Raw genomic sequence first — 24,827 nt, forward strand, 5'->3', positions numbered from 1 at the left:
GCTGAGGCAAAATTGCTTTTAAGATGCATAAATTTAATTAGGCCCCCCCCCCCCCATTCCCACCCGTGGCGCTTTCAGAAAGAAAAACAAAACTATGCTGGCGAAAGCGTTTTTGCGACGTTATAAATATTTATCACATGCAAATATGTAGAGCAGTTAGAGAACACACGAGAACTAATTTGCCGAGCACATGTAATAAAAGCCCAGCACTGCAGAATATAAAACACGACAGCGGCGTGTTGGGAGTGTGTGTATGCAACCCGCGTGACGCGCCCCGCAGACTGTTTGCATAACTTCTAGGATGCTTTCGTGCCGGAATTAATTTCCCTTTCCAGTAGCAGCACTCTTGAGAACGGCTCAAGTGGCAGGCAGGCAGGCAGTAAGTCAAACACGTCGTCCTTTTCGGCGTGTCTTCCGCACTCGCGAATCATCCGCAACTTAAACTCACCCAAGTTGTTGATCTCGCATGGCAGGATCACCGTGTCTTCTGTGACCACTCGGAACTTCTTGCTAATCGTGGCGAAAGACGGCTGGATGTTGCCCATATCCAGCTGTGGAGCAGCCATTACCAGCCCTGGAACAAAATAAAGAGAGGGTGAGACACAAATTCACCTCGACAAGTATAAGCATGCAACGCGGGGAAAAAATGCGGCAACTTCGCCCCGCGCAGGATTAAATTTTAATCTTGTTATGCTTCACCGCTTGCTCTGATTTTTGGAAAGCTTTTAAGCACTCCCAAATTTTCGGGGCTGTGCTGACGGGAAAACATTTTAATCCCTTTCATCTGTTTCCAGATGCTATTATTTTAAATAAAAATTTTATGCGAGTTTTGAACGATCGACAGATTTTTACTCAGCATTGAATCGTCGCGGAATCATCAAATGGCCGATGTTTTTGAAATTTTAGGCATCAAATATTTTATGATTGCGTGGTTTTTAGTCCGAGTTTTCCGTGTACACGAAATTTTATTTTTACCTTTTAATTACTTCAATTTTTTTTGCTTTGGAGGAAAATAACAGATTTTGCCGTCAATTTGTCGTATATATTTTTAACGAATTAATCCTCCTATGACAGTAAACACCTGTAAAATACACCAAGTTGGAATTACAATCAAGGACTAGAAACATTCTAATCCGCTCTTTATTGAAGGCTTTAAAAATTTGTTATTTAAAAAAAAAACGTTTTTGCAGATTGTAAAAAATGTTTTTAGCCACAAATTCTTTGAAAGAAAATGAAACATATTATGATAAGGGTGAAAATTTCAGACAAAAAAATCCTGAAGTACTATGCGAATTATATGATATAAAACGTCTAATACATTTAAAAAACTGTAAATAAAACGATCATATTTCTCAATGAACCGCCAAAAATTGACAGCCCTAGTCCTAAATATTTATTTTGCAGACGGGAAAAGGTGTAAAAATGTGTTTTCCCACAGCAAACGAATTAATATTCTGAACCCTTTGACGAGTTCGAGCACTCGAGGGCCAATTTTTTGCATGCCTTGATTTCAATAAATCCCAGGCTTCTCCCGTATTTGTGTTTCCATTATTTTTTTATAATCCCCTGGACAAAAGGCATATGGAAAGCAGTTTCGGACCGGTCGGATTGTTTGTTTGTTTGTTGTTTTTGCCCTGGCGAATTGCAGGAAGGCCACATGGCTGCCGGTGTGGAGGGTGCTCCAGGGACGCAGGTCATCGCCGCGCGGCGAATATTTCCAGCTGCCAGCGACACTCGCATTTCTCTTCTTTATGTCGGCCGTTACTCGCCGAATGGGGGCCGTGTTGGCGGCCCGAGTGCACGCACTTATTGCTCAATATTGGAAATTTATATGGGAAATACTTGTTACATTGAGAGAACGGCCGGACGAGAGAGAAAGAGAGAAAAGTCAGGCCAAGCGGCTTTTCCCACTGGGCAACAAATGCTTTTAACCTCCCGGTTGCTCTCGCCGGGCCGGACCGCCAACGACCGACAATGAAACACACAGCGCGAGTTTTACAACTCTTAAAAGTATGTGTAGCAAACCTTTTAAAAGTTTTGCGACCCCAGGCGAGAGAGCACTGCTCCTTCCTCGATTGAAGTGAGTGCAGCCAGGAGAAAAAGATGGGATTCATCTGCGCTGCTTTGAGCTGTCCGCACGTAATATCTGTCTGTCCGCGTCTGCATCAGCCTTTCAGCGAATTGCTTCATATCATATATTATATGGCAAAAATGCATTTCCTCTCTGTTAGGGTACGGCTTAAGCGCGGCAAGTTGACAGATATCTAGTGTTTTTTTCCGGATATTCCGAAAAAAGCTTTTGTACTAACATAAAAAATTCTTTATTTCCACGTTTGGAGAAGCCAAAATACGTTAGTAATTTTGATGTATTTTATAAATTTGGGAATTCATTGCAACCAACCGATAAAAAGATATAATCGAGTTTTATCTGTTCAACTGTTTCTTTCTCCAACTTTGAACCAACCGCAATAACAAGGTTCTGGAGGTGATGGCAATTGAATGTTCCAAGAATGCGATTAGTCAGCCTAGACATCCCCTTAGTGGGGTGCAGAAAAACATTTTATAGACTGAAAAGGAAAAATTGCAGTCGCGGAATAAAGCAGTTCGTTCCTTCTCCCAACTCTACTTGAGCACCTGTGTGAAAAATAGCATTTTTATCTGTTTATTTCGTCTTGTGGAGCTTAAATTGATATATAAACGTTTTTAATCATAAAATTTTGAGCCTCCAAGCTAGCAATACGTCTTTCTTGAAGGATTATCGAGAAATATTGGTTATAACTTTTTCCTGAAAAATTTGCCGTGGAAAACCCGGACGGACAAAACTACAAACCTACGTCAGAGCTCTTTTGTATTTTAAATATTCCTAAGGACGCACTCAGAATTGAATTGAAATATTTGCAATCCTTAAGTGAAAGAAATATACCTGGAAAAGACATTTCAGAGGGAGGAATTGCGCTGAGAGTTGCTGGATCAATTATGCAACCAAATGCAGGCGAAGTGCACACCGAGCGACGACTGTGCCGGCGCAGCTGAACCTTTATTGCCGGCGTCGCCGATGAAGACAAACGAAAAGAATGGCCATGTTTTATTCATCAGACTCGGAGCAAGGCACGCTTCTATGTGCTTTTGACGACACGGTAATGCCAACAAAGTAGGAAGAGAGATCCATTTAGAGGGCAGCTTTATAGCGTTGCTTTGACTCGCAGGATTAGACACACCGCAGCGGAGAAGAAAGAAAGGCTGCCTGCCTGCCTGGCCAACGTTTTCTTTGATTTTTGTTTCGCCAAAAAGGAAATAAGGGAAAAAGGTGAAACTGGGGCTGCAAAAGCTGAAATCTCCTGATGGAAAATGGAGTGCTTCATTCGAGGTTTAAAAGTGTATATAATATTTTGAAATTTCAGCTTGGGATTTACATGAAATCGAATTTAGAAGAGAATAAGGAATAAGACATCCGACCCTGGATTTTATGTTAAAAATGTTGTATATTAAAGATCAGATATTTAGCCGGTTTGAGACATTTTTTAAATAATGGTCCAAATGATTCGCATGATTCGTTCTCATGGCAAAAGAAAGCTAAAAACAAATAGTTCAACGCTACGATGAGTAATTCAAGATTCTTCGCGGTGTCTTTCATTTAACGACCAAGTATAAATTTGGCCCAATTTTTCACGTCCCTCAGAACCTGTTTTCTTTCCTCCACGAGTGCAACTTTGACTTTATTGTGATGTAAGCTGCAAATTATGGAGCTTCTACTGACACCAGATTCCTCCGCCGAACTGCACTTTGCCGGAATGAGGCCGTAAAAAGTGAATCGGCCAAAGCTCCCAGCCAGGCAAGTGGGGAGGATAAAAGATCATCATCGTCCTATTACCAGCGGAGCCGGCTCGACTCACTCGATCTCAGACTCGGTCGGGCAAACTTCTTTTCCTGCGTCGTCTTTCTATATATTTCCAGCACTCTCTTTTCTTTCGGCCAACAATTTTAATAAATTACGACGGTCGCCGCATTCATCGGCAGAGAGAAATAGAAAGAGAGAGCCGTTTTCTGGCTGCTGTACGCACACGCCCATGCACGCAGGCAGCCATAGAATATAGGAAATGAAACTATCGTATACACTGCTGGTGTGTGTATTTACTCAAAAAAAAACTTTGAGATTTATTCTGGTCATTTCCTTATAGCCCGGCGTCAGTGTATAAATCGAGCGTGCATGGCGCTGTATTTCGAGAGAGGAGAAAAGAGAGGCTGCGCGTTTCTCTCTTTCTTTGGCTTTTTCGCCGTTGCCGTTGCCGTTGCCGCCGCCGCCGCCTCTGTCTTTGTTTTGCGCGTCTGCGGGTGAAAAACAACCCTCAACTCCAGGCAGCATGAAAGTATTCAAATAACTGCGATGAATCATTGCTCTGTGTGTGTTTCCTGCATTCTGCAAAGAAAGCAGATACGAGACGAGAGCAGAGCAGCCCGAGAATATATAAACAATGGTATGAATATGAGCAGCCAGCGAGCGCCACTTTCATTCTTTCTTGCTTGCTTCGAAAGTGCGTTATATATTACTGCAGCGGAGAATTTATGTCTGTACGCCAAATAAATTGCTGTTTCATGCGCGCATCTGAAGTGGAAAATTTCGAGTACTTCTCGCGACTGGCTTAGCTGGCAATGCTAATGAAACAGCTTCCTTCAGACAATTACAAAAGAGAGAACACGAACGGTCTTTAACGTGCGGAACGTGGCTTTGGCAATTCCAACGACTGGTTTTTACGCCTTTAAGTTTTTATATAACTTCCAACAACAAACTGGAGCAAGCATAATTAGCTATTTGCTATAGGGATTAAAAACACAATATAAAAGTTTTTCCTTTTATCATGAAGACTGCTTTTAGGATGTTTTCAGCCTCATTAGAATGATTTGGACAGTTTATTTTTGCTTTTTCAAGCAATTTCCTCTTGTCTACAATGATCAACTTTCAGGGGGTTGCACATCTTGTTCTGAAACTTTCCAGAAGCTTTTTAAAAGTCAGAAATCGGCTTCATGACTCAATACAGGATGAAAAAATCTGTCTAGAAAAATTTCCCTCTAAATAATCTTTATGCAGCAATAATCTTACTGGCCCAACTCAGCTTAACCTTCAGTTTTAGATTGAAAATCCAACAAAATTGAAAAAACGACTATGATATTAAATAGAAGCAAAATCCTCTTTTGATAATTACACATACTAGAACAAATTGAATTAACTAAAAACTTGATGAACTGCTTATTGTTGCAAAAAATTGTAACAATTTTCAATTGTTGCTCTTTAAACAGTCGAGCATTATTTAATTTTAAATTAGATCATATTCAGTTCAATCAGTAGAGGATCGCTGCATCTTCAAATCTTCTCGATATCGTCACAAATTTAATTAAAATATAGTTATAAAATTATTTTGGCATAAAAAGTTTGACAAAAAAAGGGATTATTAATCACTCAGAGCAATATTTCTGAAACCAATATAGAGCAGAAAAAATTTGAAAATTATACTGTGTTTTTTTTAATTAATGTTGAAGCATCTGCATTGAAAGGGGAATGTTCCTTCGATGGAGATTCTCCCTTGACAAAAACTGGAGCACTTTGAAGCTAAATCATGCGTACGGTCCAATATAAATGTCCTGTCAAAAATACAAATGACGGCGGCTGGTACACCGTCCCGAGGGCGAAATATACATGCATGCATATTACTTGTTACACAAGCCAAATCGCTGTTGAAAGAATCGAACAGTGCCCGGAGCCAAGAAGTGCTGCTGCTGCCGCCACCGCCGCATATTGACGGCTATTCATCATGTCTCGCAGGCCGCACAATACAGCTTGCTTGTATCAATTTCCATCATCATCTTCCGCGCCTCTTTTTGTGCGTGCACACAAAAAGGGATCAGAATATCACACCAGACGACCACCACCCGTGGTGGTCAGACGGCCAACAACTCTTTTGATGCTCGCCTTTTTTTCACTCCTATCGCGCCAAACGTTTTCATTTCCGAGCACCTACTGTTGCGTCGGACAATTTTCGTGATTTGACTTATCGATTGCTTTCGGCGTTAATTTTATCCATACACACGGTGGTGGTAGAGTGTTACGATATTAAAAAGCTGTAATCCTGTTGCAGCAGAAGGTCGGTCCTATATTTGGCCTTATGATTAATGGCCTTTCACAACAGTAGATTATGCACACTGCCTCAAAAAGTGTCGTTTTTACCAACGTAAACAATAAAAAAATCCTTAGATGATCTAAAATCGATGCACATTTCCCGATCAGTGTTTGAAATTAAAGGGGTTCCGTTTGCGGCGATGCAGCCAAAACTTTCCATTAAATGGAGGCTGCAACAAGTGGAACTTTTACGAGAGCAACTGGAGTTTCCAGAGTTAATTTCATGCTATTAAAAACGAGGGGGCTCTTTTGCACTTGTTCGGGCTGCGAGCCAGCGAAACATGTGTCCATAGCACACTTTGCTGCACGTGCTGTTTGACAAAAGTCGTTTCGTGTTTTATAATCGAGCCGGCAGCAGGCGGAATTCAAATGTGAGCAAAGGGAACGGCTCCAACGGCCGTTTAACTCCACTAACAACAATTCTTGTGGTTGAAAAGAAGTTGTAAACTATTCTTCGTTGAAAAGAGTTGAATTATTCAGTTCTTAAACGATCGTTTCGCAATGAATTAAATAAACCTGATCTGTAAGGTAAAAACCTTTGGATCTAAATATTTTATTTCTCTCCACTGAATATTAATTAAAAAAATTACTCATTTGAATTACAACATCGGAAGATGAATAATATTTTTGTAACGCCACAAGAAAGCAAACTCGTATTTGAAAAGAAAAAATTTCACAGCGGAAAAGCAATTTCCACGCAAACCCTTTTCATTTTCAAGTGCAGCTCTCTCTCACTCTCTCGACTCTGTGAGAAAAAAATCACAAAGGCGACAGGAAATCAAATTTGGCTCGCGGCAGGGCAATCGAATTTTCACGCCACGTGCATTTTTAATATCGCCGGCTCGCGGAAAACGCGAGACAGGTGCCAAGCGCGGGCGTTTATATGTGTGTGTGTATTTGCGTCGACAAAAAGCAAACCGGCGAGATCAATTTTTTACGCGCGCGCTCAGCGACGTCGGAGGCGGGCTCTGGATGCAGAGATAAATAGCCTTTTTTGCTCTAAATCGCCTTCCTTTTTTTGCTTTTTGCCTGTTCGAGAGCGAGGCAGAACGCTTTTTTATTTTGCGAGCGGCGGAACTCGAATGTTTGGTCATTATGCTCGGAAGCGGCAGCTGCCCGACTCTGTTTGTTTTCTTCACTTTATAAAATCATCAGCAGAACACAAAAGTCATGATGAATGCTTCTTCGTTTCGTGACAACTTGTGTATTTATGACATTTTTTCCCTAACCAAAGACGATGACGGTGCACGTTTTTCTCACCCTCTTGGAAGACGCTACAAAAAAACGCTCATCCCTTGGGATTCAAAGGCGGGGGAAAAAGACTTGTCTAAATCGTCACCTACAAAATTTTAAGTGAGGCTAAAATGATTAGGATTTGGAGCTTTTAAAATGTTTTCCGCTTCAGAGACAAAAAAATTGTGATTTCTGGTCCTGGATTTAATTTCTGCAAAAAAAATACGCCGTGATTCACGAAGCATCTTACAGAACTAAAAGGAACAGAAATAAAGTGCGACCATTTTTATTAAAAGGTCTGAGTAATATTTTCAGTTGGAATGGCGAATTACAACCTTCATTCGCATCTATAAACACAATAAATGGTTATATCTGGTCTACATTTATACAGCTTTTTGATTTTTTCCTTTCATTTATTTAAAAAATTCTGAGATTTTTTTATGATTAAAAATTAATCAAAACACCTCCTGGAGTGCAGAGCACAAAAGCCATAGTTCTTCTTTAATTGCAGTTTTTAATAGTAATGAGTGTGGCTGAGAGCCAAAGGCGCGGTCAGGCCAGCATTTTTTGCTTGTTATCACTCAAAGCGAAAACAAGGAGCCTGCTCGTTATTAATCCCACTGAAAGCGGTGCAGGAGCTGCATCATAATCATCATCATCACAAAAGCAGAAGCACCTCTAATTACTCTTGTTGCATACAGTACTCATATCATGGATATCCCAATTAAATATCGTGGAAAACAAAAATCGCTTTTTAACGAGGGTTCTCGAACGAGATTTTTAATTCTGTGTTCAGCGTGTCGTTGTCCGCGCGGCGCGGCCATTTTTTACGTCGAGTGTCACACGGGGGAAGGAAGAATTCGTGTTGAAACGCCACCGTGAAATTTTAGGACAGACAGCAGAGTTAAAAATGGTGAGCGAAATAAATGTGGCCCTATTCCTGATGCTACGCGCCAAGCGGAGCATCATTTGTTATGGCATTGTTAATTGACTGCAACACGAGTGGAAATGAGCCGAGTAATTTTTCATCTAAACCCTTGGTATGTGTTTCGTCAGCCCGCTTCGCTGCGGACATAACTGTTTATTTCGGGCGGTCTACGCAAAAAGTTGATGTGGAGGGATGCACCAGGAGAAACGATGGTATGCGTCAAGCCAGATTTCATCATTTTATCAATTTATTTACCAGTCAAAAAATTACAGAACAGTAATTACTAGAATGGAAGCATTAAATTTTTATGGTGTGTTATAGCCTAGGAGGCTTCATCGCATTTTATTTTAAATTATTACTTGTATTTCAACGTTATATTTATTTTGAAAAAAGGGAAGAAAAATAAATTGTATTTTTTGTGAGTTTTAGACAATCGACTCTATTCTTTTAGCGTTCAATCGTTATAGCTAGAAAATGAAATAAGCACGAATTTAAACAGGTTTACATTAATTTGGGAAGTTCTTAGAACCATCTGACACTGCCAAAAGTATTTTAAATCGAGTTAAAAATCCGTGAAAAAGTAAAATATCCGGTTTAGCGTGAAAAACTTTCCACATTCTGAAATTTCATGTGAGGTTTTCATGTAAAAAATTATAATTTTACCCGCAAAGGAATGTATTGAATAAATAATAGACTTGGTAGCACAATTATATGATGTTAGATAGGAAAATGAAATGAATTTTTTTCCACTGAAGATATTGTTGGAAATATAAAATAAAAGCGAGAAAGACTTTTAACCCTTTTAACAAATTGATCCAGTAGTATAGTTTCCCTTACTCTTCTATGTAGAAATAGCGTTGTCCTTTTTCTTTGATATGAAAAAGCGTGATGAAAAAGAAATACCAGCAGGATCAAGTACATGCACGTCGAAGGGTTGGCAGATTAATTAGCAGCAGTTTGAATGGGGACTATTGAATAGAAAAAAATTTGCAAGCGAGAGTATAATGAATTTTCCATATGCAGGCTGCCGCTCTTTCTCTTTCTCTTTCTCTGCTCTCTTCTTTCTTCCCTAACGATGTGGCGTTCGATAAAAAACGGTGGCAATAAAGAATAATGCTCGAGCGCACGAATGCTCGCAGCGTACTTTTCTGCTACCTTGTTCTCATTCCCTTTCATTGTGCCCAGGTGAATCAATTTCGCATGAATTCCTATTTTTAACAAGCCGAGCAGAGAGCTACAGGTTTTAATGGATTGGTGGGAACAAATCGAGCCGCTCACCGCCCGTAACGAGAGACTGAGTCGAACGAACGAACACACACACATACACACCCTGCCCGGGCTTTTATTGCGAAAACTTGCCCTTATTGCGCGACAGTCAATTGAATAGAAGAGCCGCCTGCTTGACAAATAAATTGGTTCCCATTCGCCTGAAGGCGAAAGGAAAGCTGCATTAATATTTGAAAAGTGTCTCCAATTTGAAACGGAGTCCTTGACTTGAGGAGTACTTTTATCAGGGGTTAGCTTTCGATTTCTGTCGCTTTTCCACACCAAAAAGGTTCCTAACCACATTGACAGTTGAAAAAGGATCATGTTGATTAATTGTTCGCAGCGTGACACTGTATGCGCAACAACGGGCCTCACGCAGACAAGGTCAGGCGCTTCCATAATATTTCAAGATGATAATGACGCTCGCAGCCAAAATCAATATTGGTAATGAAGGCGCGCGACATTGTGCGTATCGCATCTCTGATCTGAAGTATTCCCCAAATGGCGATCCGTAAGGGCGGGCGTTTTGGGTGCAGCTGCACTTATGGTGGTCTTTTGATGCAATCTCAACCACGCGAGACGCACACAAACGACTGGTAATTGATGCCGCGCGCAGCAGCCCCCCTTTATGGGCCTGCCTCAGCGCACCCTAAAGTCAAAATGCATCCAGTTTCATATACGGGCTCTCTCGTTTTGCCGAGGAAACTGTTAGGAGGTGATTTATTTCGCGAGCAGAAATTGTGTTTTTCTCTGTACAAGCTGTTGTGGCGGTAACAATCAGACCTGATTGACCCCAACGCGGCAAACAACGAGCCGCTAAACTGCTGCAAATGACTCAGCGAGATTCTCTCCGTGGCCAGTCAACAAGTCAATATTATAGGGCCAGAAAGGAATTTTTCTGAAAAATAGCATATGTCATTGTAGCGGTTTCCGCTCACACTCGCGTTAACTCAGTTTGTCACTTGTAACTGTATGATTATGTAGCGCCTTACTAGACCTTCCACCTTCACTGACCGCTCACCTACGCACGCATACGGTCATGTCACATTTACCTCTCCGGCCGGGAGTATAATGTTGCGCGCATATTTGACGCTTGTAATAACTTATAGACCCGAAGATAATACCGGGTCTTAATTATGGATTAAATACTACGACTACAAAGGAACTAGATGCATTTCCTTTTGGCTCGAACCCACTAACCCACATCATGAAATAACGTTGTTTTGTTTCGACTAAAAGGTTTTACCATCAAAAAATAAGTGAGCATTTTATAGTGTCAATAGCGAGCTTTTACAATCCAGCAACTAATCAAGTAACTTGTATTTCTAGAAATTATTGGATTACAAATTAGCAAAAAAAAAATCGATACAAAAATACAAGAGTAATAAAAACACCATGAGCCAGCGAAAAAATGCTGGATGATTGAAAACTAGCAGTGAAATGCATCGTTTTCCCCTCGAATGGATACTTTCAACTGACAATTTTTTAGGAAAACAATCAGGATTTATTTGGGCATAGATTCAAATGTACATAAGTTATAAACTATAAAAAATCAGAAAAATTGTGGTCAAAGTAAATTGTTTTTTTCCACAATTTTCTGGATTTTTGAGCAAAATTACTTTTGATTGTTTTCTTTGCAAAAATTAACAGTTCCTTTGTCAAAATTTAACATTTCCCATGTTTCGAAAAACTCCCCATATTTAGGTAGTGCGGGGCTCTTGTAAAAACATTAACATATTTTTAAATTAAATCCTAAACATGTCCGAAATCTAAAATCAAGAGCGACTTTTTCGTTTGATTTTGAGTATTTTGTTTGTGTTTAATTTTCTGAAAAACTCAGTGGATCAACAGCAAAACATTCATTTTATGTGAAATAATGCTAAAAATATCCCTGCAAGTTACATAATATTTTTCATAAAATATGTATGCATACCTTGACTGAGTTAAAACGGTAAAAACGGATGGTGAAGAAGATTCAATAATGAATGCCGCCATTCAGACAATTTAAGCGTCCCCAATTGTTCCATCCCAACAATTTCCCGACTGCCCTCGGTCCTGATCCCAAAGTCCGAAACTTTACGTAATTGCATTCACTGTGTTCTAATAATCACGGCCTCAAAGATTTGCTAACAAGTTTGCGTCGGGTTGCCCTTTTTACAAAGCTAATAAGCGAACAAAGGCCATCCAGCCAAGCCAGCCAGTCTGCCAGCCGGTTTTCATCAAGTCCGGCAGCAATTTGGCTCACCTGGTGCCTGCACACATGTGCGTCTTATCGGGCCGGGCGAAATTGAATTAGCAAGCCTCAGCCGAATTACCAATATAACAAGCCTCGGTAAATATTTGAAGGGCATCGCTGAATGGGCCCTGCGGCGGCAAACGTCGGCGAAATTGGCTTCCGGAGACGCGGCGTAGAGGAAAAGCGCGCTGTCTCGCCAATTTAATTCGTTGCCCTGGATACTTTGAATAGCAAATCGCACTAAAGCGAGCATAATCTGACATAATTGCTGCGCCGATGGGGAATTAATCGCGGCGAATTACTTATGGAAATTCTGACCGAAAATTTGACTGGGCGGAGGAGACAGCGGACGCGCGCGCGAACGGGTGCTTTGTAAAATATCCAAGGCGGTCATTACTGCGCAAAGGTGGGAGCATTGCATACTAAGCAGGCGCTCCGCACACAGGCCTAATTTGGCTCAATTTTTGCAAATTGCTAGCCATGCCTAGAACTTTTACAGCAACGCGCGCATAAATTTGTCTATTTGGTTTGAATGCTAAGTGGCTGACAAGCATACTCCCTGAATGCAAATTGATCTTTTTTTTCCAAGAAATACTTTCACCAACCGGTTAATAAGGTAAATATGTATGATGATTTTGCTAAACATAAAAATGTTAAAGAAAAAATTGTGATTTTTCTCTGCCTAAACTTGCTTTTTCCAGTGAAAAAATTGTTCATCGCATTTTCTTCGTTTAATTTCATTAGAGAAAATTATAAGGAAATTATGAACTATAAAACTGTATACTATACTAAGTATTAAGTCTTAAAATATTAAAAAAAATGTTTGAAATTTCTAATTCCACAGATACATATATCCATGAATTTTTTAGTCTGCAGACCGTGGACTAATAGTAAATATCTCTGATAATTAATTTTGAAAAAAAAAATTGATTTAAGAGGTTTCTTGCCACTAAGGGATCTTCTTAATCTTTCCACTTGAAAAGAGCCGCTAAATATGGATCGATGCACCAGGCTCAATTATAAGGGTCCATCGGACAATTAAGTTAGCAATAACGTGCTGGCGTGCGGGCACACTCCATCACGCTGTATGTATTTTTCCACCCACGAGCGGCACTAATTCTGCTTGGGCTGCGACGTTTTTGCTCCAATTCGGCCGCAAGTGTCGCAATTTGTTCTGCTTAGGGGATGGTCGGGCCAGTTGCGGCCTCGCCGGGGGCCACGCGTGCTGCGTGTTTGCTTCAGGCCTCCAAAGCAGCTCATGTCTGCACGTATATATGTGTGTGTGTATGTATGTGTGCACACGCCTCCTCTCGGCAGCTTCTTCCGCGCGGACAGGTTTATGTCCTGATGGATGGCCTGCCCGAATTCCCGTGCACCCGGCCCGCCTATTTGCAATTCTGCTCACTCGCAACAGCTAGACTGCTGCTTCATAATTGATATTCGCTGTTTTCGGCACGCTCTTCCCCCTTTGCGAATTATTCACGGGACATTTGAATATTTTATAATTTGCTAAGCGGCGGCACATGATCGAGCTGCCAATTTTTAACACGTTTAGAGTAGATCCTCTCTTGCGCGACAGCCAGTGCTCGTTAAAGCGGGACATTATTTACTTTTGAATTGCCAGCAGTGAAATTAAGTCCAATTTCAACATTTTTCACGTTGAACGCGAGGCATTCAGCACTCACTAACGAGCTTTGAGCACACACGCGGATCTATTTGCTCTGAAATTAAATGCACTCGAAAGCAGCACACCGTGAAATTGCCAGCGTGTTTCTAATGCAAAATTGTATTTTTTTCGCCAGCATAATGTTCGAGCTAACGATGTATCGATACTTTTGTCTGCCCAGGACACTGATAAATTTTAGATTTGCAGCATGGAAATAAAATGGCCTGGATTTATTTTTGCTCGTGCAGCATGAACTTTCGTCTGGGGATTTGGCCATCGCTCGCATACTACGCAGCAATTTTATGTTCCGTAACAAGCATTTTGCGTGAAGGGTTGATACATCTGTCTACGAATTTCGGCGAATACTTTAAGGAGAGGTCAGACATAATCTACCCTTAGACAGAGAATTTTATTTTTAACCCTTTTTGGGTATTTGTTAGAATTGTTTGTAACTCGTGATTCAAGTCCACTCAATGTGAATTAATTATGGATTCATCAATTAACCAGCTGCTAGGACCAAGTTAAAATGGGTTGGGAGCATAATATACAGAAATAGGTCCTGAGCACCATTCCAGCGTCATCCGTCTACAATCGGCACAGCATTTCCAACTCGTTCGCCACGCACTTGTTCCGATTTGAGCGAGTCGAGTAGTTTGTGTGTGGGCGAGAGCAACCCTCGAGTGAGCACCGAAGCCAATTCGTGATGAATGTTCGTCCGCTGGCTCATCTCGGCGCAGATAAACAATGAAAAGTTTCTCATTTAGAAACAAGAAGGAGTTGTTCAGTGTTGCTTTTTGTCCGGCGCAACCCCTTGCAAAACAGCCCTGGCAATTATCAGCAGCAGCGGCAAACAATTTAACTGAAATGCTACACCGCGCTGCGCAAGCAGTTATAGAGACATTCTCGCGGCACTGGCGGCAACAACAAGTGAGTGTGTGTTAGGCGTAATTAATGGCCGTGATTGTTCTCTAATTGCGCACTCGGGTGTGAATTCAGTTAACTCTAACTATTGATTCGCGATGTAATTATGCCCACTCACAGTGCCAATTAGCGAGCATTCGACCGAGCCTATTGAAATAAGCACTACCCGACTAATTAAAATTCATCGGCAGTAATCCGCGCTATGTAGTTCAGGAGAGTATTAAATTATTTTATGATTTTAAAAATTAGTCAAGTTTATTCTTTCAAGGAAACTCCCTCAGACAAATCATTGGTGCTCTGTAAGGTTTTCCAGAAAAAAATCATTCAAAATACATTACATAATTATTTAATTAGTTTCTGAGCTAATCAAACAATAGGCTGAAATGGAGCTTGACAGCACAACAATTAAAAACATTATTTTGCATTGTTGGCTACGCTAAAAGTGGTCCGTTGAACTATTCGAGCCGATTTTTTCGCAAAAGTTTATACGAGAAGCTGGGAAAATATTAGCTCTTTTTCAATTTAAAGATGGGCACTCCAAAAGAAATGTAAAAATATTTTAAGCAATTTTTCTAAGCATTCAATATTAATTTTGTACAAATGGCTAACATTTAAATCTTTACAATTTGTTCATAAAAAATTAATATTTTTGGAGGTTTCCATAAACTAAAAGAGATCAACATAAAAAGGATTTAAAATTGTATCAGCTTCCAGAAGAAGATTTTTCGCTGCAACAAAAGTAACCTTAAAGGGAAAATTGTCGGAAAAGCGTATTTTTTTAATACCAGCATATTTCCGTACATTGCTAAGGTTATCGAATTGAAAATATCCGTCCACTGAATTTTGTTCACAACCAATTAAAGGTGTAAATTTTAAAGAGTTTCCTTGTTAATCTATTGAAACATAGGCTTTTGTCAATTTTTTTATTGCTTTTTCTTTTACTTAGGACAGGCTGTATAAATATTATCCCTACAAAAAGGATCTTTCGCAAAAATCTAATCAGGCGAGTGCAGAAATTATCATCTCGCGTGCTGTTTGCTGGTCGAGCCGCTATCGTAGGCGGAACACGTGATGCGTCCACCTAAGCGTAATAAATCACTCCTGCCTGCTCTGACCCGAAATTGATTTCCCAGCGAGAGAAACACGCGGGCACGCCAGGGCAGCAGCAGCTCGAGTTTTCCACGTCTGTCTGCGGCTTTCTTCTTGTTTATTTTTGCCCGGAGCTTTCTAAACTCATTCTTGCAGTCGTCAATGCCACCGCTGTGGAGTCAAGGGCCTGCCCGCCGCCCGCCCGCCCGGCCGACACACACACACGTCCGCTGAAAAATCCAGCAGCAACCCTATCTCTCAGTGTGTATTGGAGCTGAGCATCCCCATCCCCACTTGTTCGGCCGCTTTTCCATTGTGAGGCTGGAACGTGGGAAAGTGCGCCGCGCGCCCAGATCCTCTCGTCGTCGTCACCCCTAGTGGCTCTTGCCGATGAGGCTCTTTTCTAAATCTTGTTTGGGACTACTGCCACGCTTTGTTCGCCACCGTGGAGAAATTTTTCTTGCGCCCCAGAGCTGCTTTCTTCGCTTGCACGCACATAGGAAATTCCCCACTCTTAAGGCTTTATGAACGGACCAACTGCCTGCTTTGTTTCGCTCGAGAATTGCTCTCTTCTCAACATGATCTGTACGGACTACTTTTATTGTTGCGTGTCTTCAATTTGTCTTAAGGCCTGAGTATGAAAGTAATGGTTTTTGGCATCGCGTTTGAGACAAAATCCATCTAGGATTTAAGCTTGGAAATCCTGTTAAAAACATTGATGCAAATAATGATTTGGATTTCCTCTTTTCCAACAGTGGAGCTTAGTTTCAAAACACCCCACTTCAATTAATGATATTTTTAAATGAAAATATCTAAATGAAATAAACACTGTGCTTTTATGGGTTTTTCAAAAATGTTGTGACAGCCAAATCTCAGCTTCTAAACTTTAGATTTTCAAAATCCGCACAGCATTAGTTTTGTTTCGACTTTCCACGTATGACACTGACGGGGCCTAAGGGTGCCGCCCCTCTTCAACCCCCTTTTTGTAACTTTAATATGTAAAAAATGAATTTTTTATTAGTTTGCCCATCTTTGCGAAACATAATTAATTTTGATCTCTCTTAAACCCCTTCAGTGCATCATTGGACGTGAAGATGAGTTAAAAAGTATGCAACTTGTGAAACTGTGACTCTTAGATCCCGAGATTAAGTTGACACACTGTTGTTTATTTTTATCAATTTATTTTTTTCGTTTAAAAACCAAAAAACGTTTCCCGCCAAATTTTGGCTTTTAAAGGCCAGATTAAAAAAATTGCATACTGTTTGGCTCGCATCAATCTCACCTAATGGGTAAATAAAGCAGTCCAAGGGTGTCAACCCATTCAACCCTTTTACTACCCAATTAAAAATGCAAAAAATGCATTTACCCCGCAGGTTTGAAGCAACTGACACGACGCATGAACCGTGCATAAATAACCGTTTAAAAATGGCTCATATCTCATAGTCACTCTCACTCTGTGAATTTCGTCCCTTCGCCTCACCCCCTAGAATGCGGGTTTTAATCAGAGTGTTATTGATTTGTGCATAATCATTTTCAACTTGATCAGGTGGTCGAGATCATCTCAAAATCATTTTACATCCTGCTCTAAAACCACCTTAATATCGGAATGATTGTTGCCATTCACGCACAAAAAAGTTTCTATACACGTTTGATCGAGTGTGCTACGCCAGCTTATTTGGCACAGATTTTGCAGCTGGAGCCGTTGCGGAGTCAATAAACAGCAATCGCAGCCAGCTTTTCGAGCGGAAGAATGGGAACGGAGCGAGCAGGGTCTCGATCTCATTTCTCAAACAGCTTGAAACTGACGCGCGGAGGAGTCGGCGGCGGCGACTCCTCACACAATCGCAGCGCAGGATAAGCCGGCAGCCGCTGCAAAAGGATATTTTTCCCGGGTCCTTATCTCGCTGCGAGTCAGTCAGTCAGTTAGTTTAAAGCGGCGTCAGTTAATGAAGAATGGCTGTTATAAATGACGAGCGATTGTTTTCGGATCCTGCACCGGCTCTGCTGAGATGGACCTTCCCGATAAGCCAATCGATTTGCATTGTCTTTCTTTATTGATTCGGTCACCGAGCGCGTTTCTACTTTTTAAATTGCATGCCACCAGAGACAGAGAGAGAAGAGTGAGACGACGGCAGAGCACAAGTGTATTTCTCGGCGCCGGCAACGCATTATAGCTTTTTATTGAAAGTAAATTGGAGAGAGAGCAGGGCTGAAATTTCCTCTCTCGCACTCCAACTGCTGCGCGGAATTTTATATTTATGGCGCGGCCGACCGGGCGTTTACGCACATGAAAAATACACACACCAGACGCGCGTGGTGCAAATAAAAAGCAATTCCGTCTGGGGTCATTTCCACAATGCCACGTATCACGACCCCCGAAGGCCGCTTTTTTAATTTGCAAGGGCCTGGCACAGAGCTGATATTGAATTCATCGATATTCCTTTATAGGAAAGCAGCTATTTCTGACCGAAAGACGGATATATACATTTTGCTCGCCTCCCTTTCGCTTTCGTTTGCGGTTTCCGTGCATGAGTGCGAGATGAATGGCGCCTGGAGAGAGCAAGCTGCTTTCGGCACCGCGCACACTATTCATCTCTTCGAGGGAAAAATACTCTGTGCGCGTGAGGAACAAGAAAATATCTGCCTCGCACTGTTTCCACGAAAGATCCAGCTGGCGTGCCGAGTTTCCCATTTGTTCTGGGCGCCGTTTTTGCGTGCGTGCTTATTAAAAGCGAATTAGGAAATCGCGCGAGCGTGAATTTTGCAGAAGCCCGAACGCGCACGCTTGAGTGTTTTCCTATTTCTGGCGCGTTAACTCGGCAGACATAGGCAAAAAGTGCGCCGCACGCTGTGTGTGGTGTGTGAAAAACTAATTTGGCTGGAGCCAATTTCGAATCTGCGCAGGAAAGTGTGGTGTTTGCTTCCACAATGGCTCACCACTTATTATTGCAATTAAGTTCACACGACGGAAAATACTTAATTTCATTATATATATAACTCTGCGAATTTAAATTATGATGAAAGCCACCAAACATTGTCCACGTCCCTTTTTATGTACTGTATATTGAACCACTTTTAATTTAATGCGGAAAGTTCTGGAAACTAAAAAATAGAGTAAACCGAGACATTTAACGTGTCAATGCGGTAAAGTGTGAACTCTATTAGGACAAATGATGCGTTGTTTGCAGCTGCAGAAGTATGATACGATGTCAAGAGTTCAATGCGCATCTCGTAAAATGATCGTAAAAGACTCAGCGAAATTAAATTTTAAAGAGTATTCATTTTACTGCCGGCGGAGTGCATCAATTTTTAAAAATTCTTGATTTTATATCCCGAAGGAGCATAAAATTTGTCGACGCTGAAGGCAGTAAAAGTTTTACGCGCACAGACTGGGCCCCGCCGCATGGCAATGCGGCGCGCAGTCAAAGTCCGAAATTTTGTCAGACGTACACAATTTCTCATGGTGTCATGGTATGGCTGCGAGGCCAATGGGTCGTCAGAAATAATGAGCGGGCAGTAAACCGAAATCAGGCACGCTGGATTAGCGCCACTAAGCTTTGGATTTGTGCCGGCGTCGATTTAAGTCCGGCCCGAGACAATGGACACGCTGCTGTCACGCCCGTCGCGTCCCACGCTCTTGAAGTTTGACGCACTGCTTGTCCTTTAATACATATACGCAATGCAGGATTTTTATTTTAATATTACCCTGATAGCTGACGCAGGCATTCCGTTTAAAAAAATTGCTGCATGGAATTTCATATGAGAGCAACGAGAATTTCAATTCATGAAATACCTCGGTGCTACAATTTGCTTAGGTGCGCTCAGCATTTTCTTCTGAAACTTCGCAAACACAGCTTGAGCGATAAATCTCGGCTCTCCTCTCAACAGCTAATAAGAATGTCGTTTTTCCTCGCGGGCTATGGATGGAGATTCTTGAACTCGGCCAGTCGTTTTTTTCTTCAAGGGAACATTAATTAACATTCCGCCTACTGCTTCTTTGAGAAAAATTTCAACTTTTCTCGCACTTAGCATTACCATACTTTGCCGTTTCGTTAAACTTTCAGACTCGTCCAATTACCTGTGCCCTTAAAGATGGAAATTTGCATTTCTCTGAAATAACGGCTTATTGAAAGCTCGAAATGGAAGTCTGATACACAATATAAACGTCAAAGCTCGCTCTGAAATATGATTATGAGTGGCATTTCCATTCTCGCGGTCCATTCCGCGCGTTTTTGCTGCTCGTCGGGGGTTTTGCCGTGCGTCCTGTTTTAATTACCATTACTTTCGGCCGGCGCCACAAAAGATAATGCGCGCCGGCCTTTTTTCTCTAATAACGCCGGCCGGCAGGCACAAATAGAGCACAAGTGCTTTGTTTCGGGCCTTGCTCCGCTCGTGTGTAACAATAAAAGCACAACAATCCAACGGTTACATAAAACGCAGCTCAGCAGCATTGTGGATGTGAGCGCCCGCGCGTTTTTATTTCACGTGCGCAACCAGCTGAAAGTGAAATATCACCGAGCGCGGCTGCAGCTTGGTGTGCCGAGTGCCGCCGCCGCCGCTGCTGCTGCTGCTTTCGGGAACGCGCGGTTTTTCAGCCTCGCCGACTGCTCCAGATTTGCATAAAAAATAGTGCAAAACCCTTTCAGAGAGATTCCACTATTCCCTTCTTGTAGGGGCGTAAAACACTGCTAATTTAATCAAATTTGTTAGAGTTATTCTTTTTGAAAAATAGAAACTCGAGTAAATTTGTCAGTGTCTTATTAGCTTCATTCTAACATTTTTTATTTTTGAAAAATAGGAATTAATTATCGGTGACATTTGATAAAGTCAAATTATTTTAAAGATAAAAAACAATGTAATTTTTCCTAAAAAAAGAAAAATTGAAGCTTTTTCAACTCTTCCTAAATAATTTTATTTAATCTTCCACAGTTCCAGTTCCTAGTCACAGAAACATTAGCAAACTTTTCTCCCCAATAATAACAGTCATGAAGCAAAAATGTGGCTGTATGGAAATTATAACTGTGTCGCTGAAGCCGTTTTTCATGTGGTATTGTTTAGTTTGATTGACGAATGGGAACTGTTGGCGTTATTAATATACTCAGATGTGTTGAGGCTCTAATTAACCAGCGTGTTTTTCGAAATGAACATAACAGTATCAGCCGGGCAGGTGCTCCAGCAAGCCATCAATCTCGGAGACAGGGCATCATCATTATATCATAGTGTTTATTAATTTTTTCCTAATACCATTTTGAAATATGTTGGCGGGTATCAAATTAGATTATCGTGCAATCAAATAGACTTTCTCCTCTGTCATTGCTTTCGTTTTAAAAAAACTTTTGTTTGCTAAAAATTAGAGTTTATATTGGTTAAAATACTGCAATTAAAAATAAATTAGTTTTTTGGGATTTTATTTTGTCAAACATTTAAAAGCATAGATAATTTTATATTTAGTTGATGAATAATTTAATAAGTACCATTATCATTTTTTGTAATTAATATTGACCATCATTTGAGTTGTCATGTCTGCATTTAAATATTTCATAATAACTCAAAGCCAAAATTTATTTTAAATATTTGCAGCCGCATGGTCATATTGCTGGAAAAATAATGCATTTTTAAACAAAAATGACATGCTTATGCGCTTTTCAGTCAATTACAAATAATATACAATAATATTAGTTTAAAATCATGCAACAAATATGAATATAAATAAAGAACGGCAGAAGTTGGCCAATAAATTTCTGCTCCTCCCTCGTGGTGCTTCCAAAGTGTACAAGCGCAACACACCTATTACCACCGGTGTAATATGTGTGTATTCGGATGGAGATAGCGCGAAGCAAGAAGTAAATTCATGAATAATTCATCACTTTGCAGCCGAGTCTCAAGTGGCTTTATATGTGTGTGCTGCTGCTCCAGAGAGAGGTGTTTGCTTTGTTGTTGTTGTTGTTGCGACTCTTTGCGCTTCTTATTTTGTCAACTTCTTCCCAATCCGACTGTGAGCCAAGTATGCGACAGCGTCAGGCAGACTTCTTGCAAACACGAGAACGGCCGCGAATAAATCACCAGCCAACACACACTCACCTTATGACTAAAATCAAAGCTTCCCACTCTATGCTGGAGACAGCCTTGAGAATTCACTCGGCGCCCGTCCGCTTTTCCAAGCAGACCGCATTTCGGCAAATATTTGTTTTGGGACAATAATGACTTTTGTTGCCAGTTGGACAGATTGTGTTTGTTGAGGACTACACAACCGTTTCTTTCTTGAGAATTTCCACCATGTCAGGCTCTAATCAAATATTGAATTGAGCAAAAGTGGTCCTCTTCCAATTTTCAATGCTCACATGCTTTGAGTGGACTGATTTTCAAGCCAATATTATTTTTAAGCCTATTGGCCACCGATTGAAACAAGGAATTAAATAATACAAGATTAAAGAGGCGAGAAAATTATCACATAATTGTTACATCCAACCAGCGTAAGATAATATTTTTAACTGGCAGAAATTTTTAATCAAGTGCTAAAATTGAAAACAAAATTTCTGCGTCGAATCGAACGAACTTAATGCAGCGGCTACTCTACCCAAAGGTCATATAGGCTCTCATAAAAGGACTGATCCCTAAACACAGAAATTAAAATCAAAATTGAATTATTGAGCGCTAAAAAATTAATATTACTCGGTGATTTTTTCAAATCCTTCCCAAATTTTTAATATTTTGGAGATGCTTCGCCAATTTTTCCCATTAATAACTTAATTTTACATAAACATTTAACTTCATTATCACATTTGTAAATTCGAAATCACGACCTTTTCTTTTCATTAAATGTATTTTCCTTTGCTTGGAACTTAGGACCTCCTAAGTGCAATACAAACAGTAAAATCCATAAACCAAATTGTAGTGTAATGGGTCGGGAAGAGGATTCGAGACAAACCCCCGAGGGGAATAGGACTAATAAAAATCCCTGATGCACACACCTCTAAAAGGGTTGTAAATAATTCAAACTGATAACGCATTCAGTCAGAAGGGGGGTTGTGCATCCCCAGACGCAGTTAGTGGTATAATTAAAAGCCGAATTATCCACTAAAAGTCGGTACTCACAAAGGATTCAACGGAAGTTTTCTGAATTTGATCAAATAATTGGAAACACGCTTTCTCATTAAAAGTTTAACAAGTTTTCCGTACTGCGCGAGTGGTACTTCTCTGCACCTTAATATTTTCCGCACGTGCATTGATTTTTTAAAAGAAAAAAGCCGGAAAAACTAATTCAACTCCCGGCTATAGAGAGAGGAAGTTTGATTAAATCGCGGGAAGAAGAGAAAAAAATAAATAGTTTGCTTTTGTACTCAAAGTTTAGGAAAACAGGCATAGGCGCTCATCGTGTGGAAAATTTCGCCAACGAGATATTCCTTTTACGATACCTGCAACAGACAAGAAAAGTTTGTTTTAGACATATTTTGCAAATTGGTGTCATAGCGTTGGTAAAATATTTCCAGGCTGAACGAGAATTTAATATTCAGACAATGAGCTAAGGATGTTACCATGTAGAAATTGAAAGAGCGAAAACGGTAATGGAGTTGGGTGCCAGCGGAGTGGGCTGTAAACAATTCGCAATTACTGCACACGAGAGAGCTGCTCTCTATTAGAGGACAATGATAATCAGAGCGGCACTGAACAGCACTGCAGAGTGCATTTTATTTGCGAGCCGTTCGTGCATGCAAATTGGATCGATTTAAAAATTAACGGGCAACCAGTGGAGCGTGCGAAATGACATGTAGCGGCCATTTTCGCCGGCCAAGTGGCGCGCCGAACACAATTATCCCATGCCAGAGTGGTCTCGAACGAGCCAGCCTTTGACTGCGATGCGAATTCGCCACCGACGTAGCCGCACACCACGGCCTAACCCTTTCCACTCTCTCATCATCCGTCGGCAGTAAAACTCTTAAGCGTATCACTTTGAAAGGAGAAAAATAACTCCTTTTTTCACGAAAGGGCGGTCAGCGTGTGATCATTTAATACCGCGCGGCGCGCAACAATAAAAATAATAAGGCCGGCCATTGTTGGCCGCAAGTTGTAAAACGAGAAAGAGGGCGAGAAAGCAGCAGCAGCAGCCGTCGAGGATTTGAAGGCTCATCATTTGGATCTCTCACTCACTCAGGGACTTGGAGTATGTACTTCGCATTGTGTTCCGAATGATGGTGTGTGTGTACTGGAGTGCTGGCTGTTTTTTCTTTCATTTTATCGCATTGCCAGTGGCGGCTCTCGACCCCCTCCGTTCGGGACTTGAGATAAATGCTTTCCAACTGGTGTGGCAACTGTGAAGTACGTGACAAAAGGATAGAACAAAACTCTTAATCCATTAGGAAAAAATTGAGTTTTATTTGCTGCACTCTCAATGATTTCTATCCTTTCACGTGGTAAAACAGTAATGGCTCTTGTCGAGCAAAGATTGAAGAGAGGCTCAGCTAAACAATGAAAATCTGCAAAAATAATTTTGCGGGTTTTATACGGGACATTTTTGAGATCACAATATCTCATCAGCTAGTGGAGCAATTAAAAATAAGACGAGCTTTCAATTTTTCTAATTGAGCCTGGTCGAATGAAAACTAAATTGAAGGTCACCGGACAAAAGGTCAAAGGCAAGAGTGGTGTTTTCCTGAGAACTTTGATAAATAAAAATGGACGATTCTTTTTTAATTATTGCAAGCGTCGAATCTTTGCATCTATAACCGTCGGAAATGCAAAACCTGCACACCGTTCAACTCGCTTCGACTTTCCTTAAGGGTTTTAGGGGGTTTTCATTCCCACTCTTTTAATCCCCCGGCTCCTAATTTTTTTATTTCCTGCGTGAATAATCACATTTAGGTCGTTTCATTAAGCAATCGTATTAAAATTATGAAATTTGAAATTTTTTCTTTAGAGGGGCGAAAAAAATCATCTTTAAATGTATTCATCAGTGCCCCGCATTTATCACTCGGTTTTTGCAAGATAATGAGCAGCAATTGTTTGGCACGTGTCGCCCCTGCGAGCACTCGCGGTTACCGCTAACTCGACGCGCTGCTGGTCGGGGAAATATGTTTTTCCAGCTAAAAGCCCTTTTGGTAATGCCACTTGAGATGCTGCGCCGTGGCAGCTGCGCCCTCCGCGTCCCACGAGAGGCCAAAACGCAGCAACGTGTGTGTGTGTGTGTGCTCTGGATTTGGAGATGGATCGACATCTCAATGTGATTAACATTAATGCACGCACCGCCCTTTGTCGGGAAAGCTCCCTCGCCGCCCGGCGAACCATCTCATCCCGAGCGATTTTTATCCGTCGGGGCCCA

At 41.0% G+C, this 24,827-nt stretch overlaps 1 protein-coding gene across 2 annotated transcripts in view; it reads right to left on the reverse strand.

Moving 5' to 3' along the window:
- LOC135942096 (protein amalgam) overlaps positions 1-24,827 on the reverse strand; it is a 200,174-nt gene that overhangs the window by 71,737 nt on the left and 103,610 nt on the right. For both annotated transcript variants that reach the window (XM_065488039.1, XM_065488038.1), the window contains exon 2: positions 449-574. In XM_065488039.1, the coding sequence (XP_065344111.1) occupies positions 449-574 (126 nt within the window). The remainder of the gene's footprint in view (positions 1-448; positions 575-24,827) is intronic.

The sequence above is a fragment of the Cloeon dipterum genome, chromosome 4 (genome assembly GCF_949628265.1).
Source record: "Cloeon dipterum chromosome 4, ieCloDipt1.1, whole genome shotgun sequence".
Lineage (NCBI taxonomy): Eukaryota > Metazoa > Arthropoda > Insecta > Ephemeroptera > Baetidae > Cloeon > Cloeon dipterum.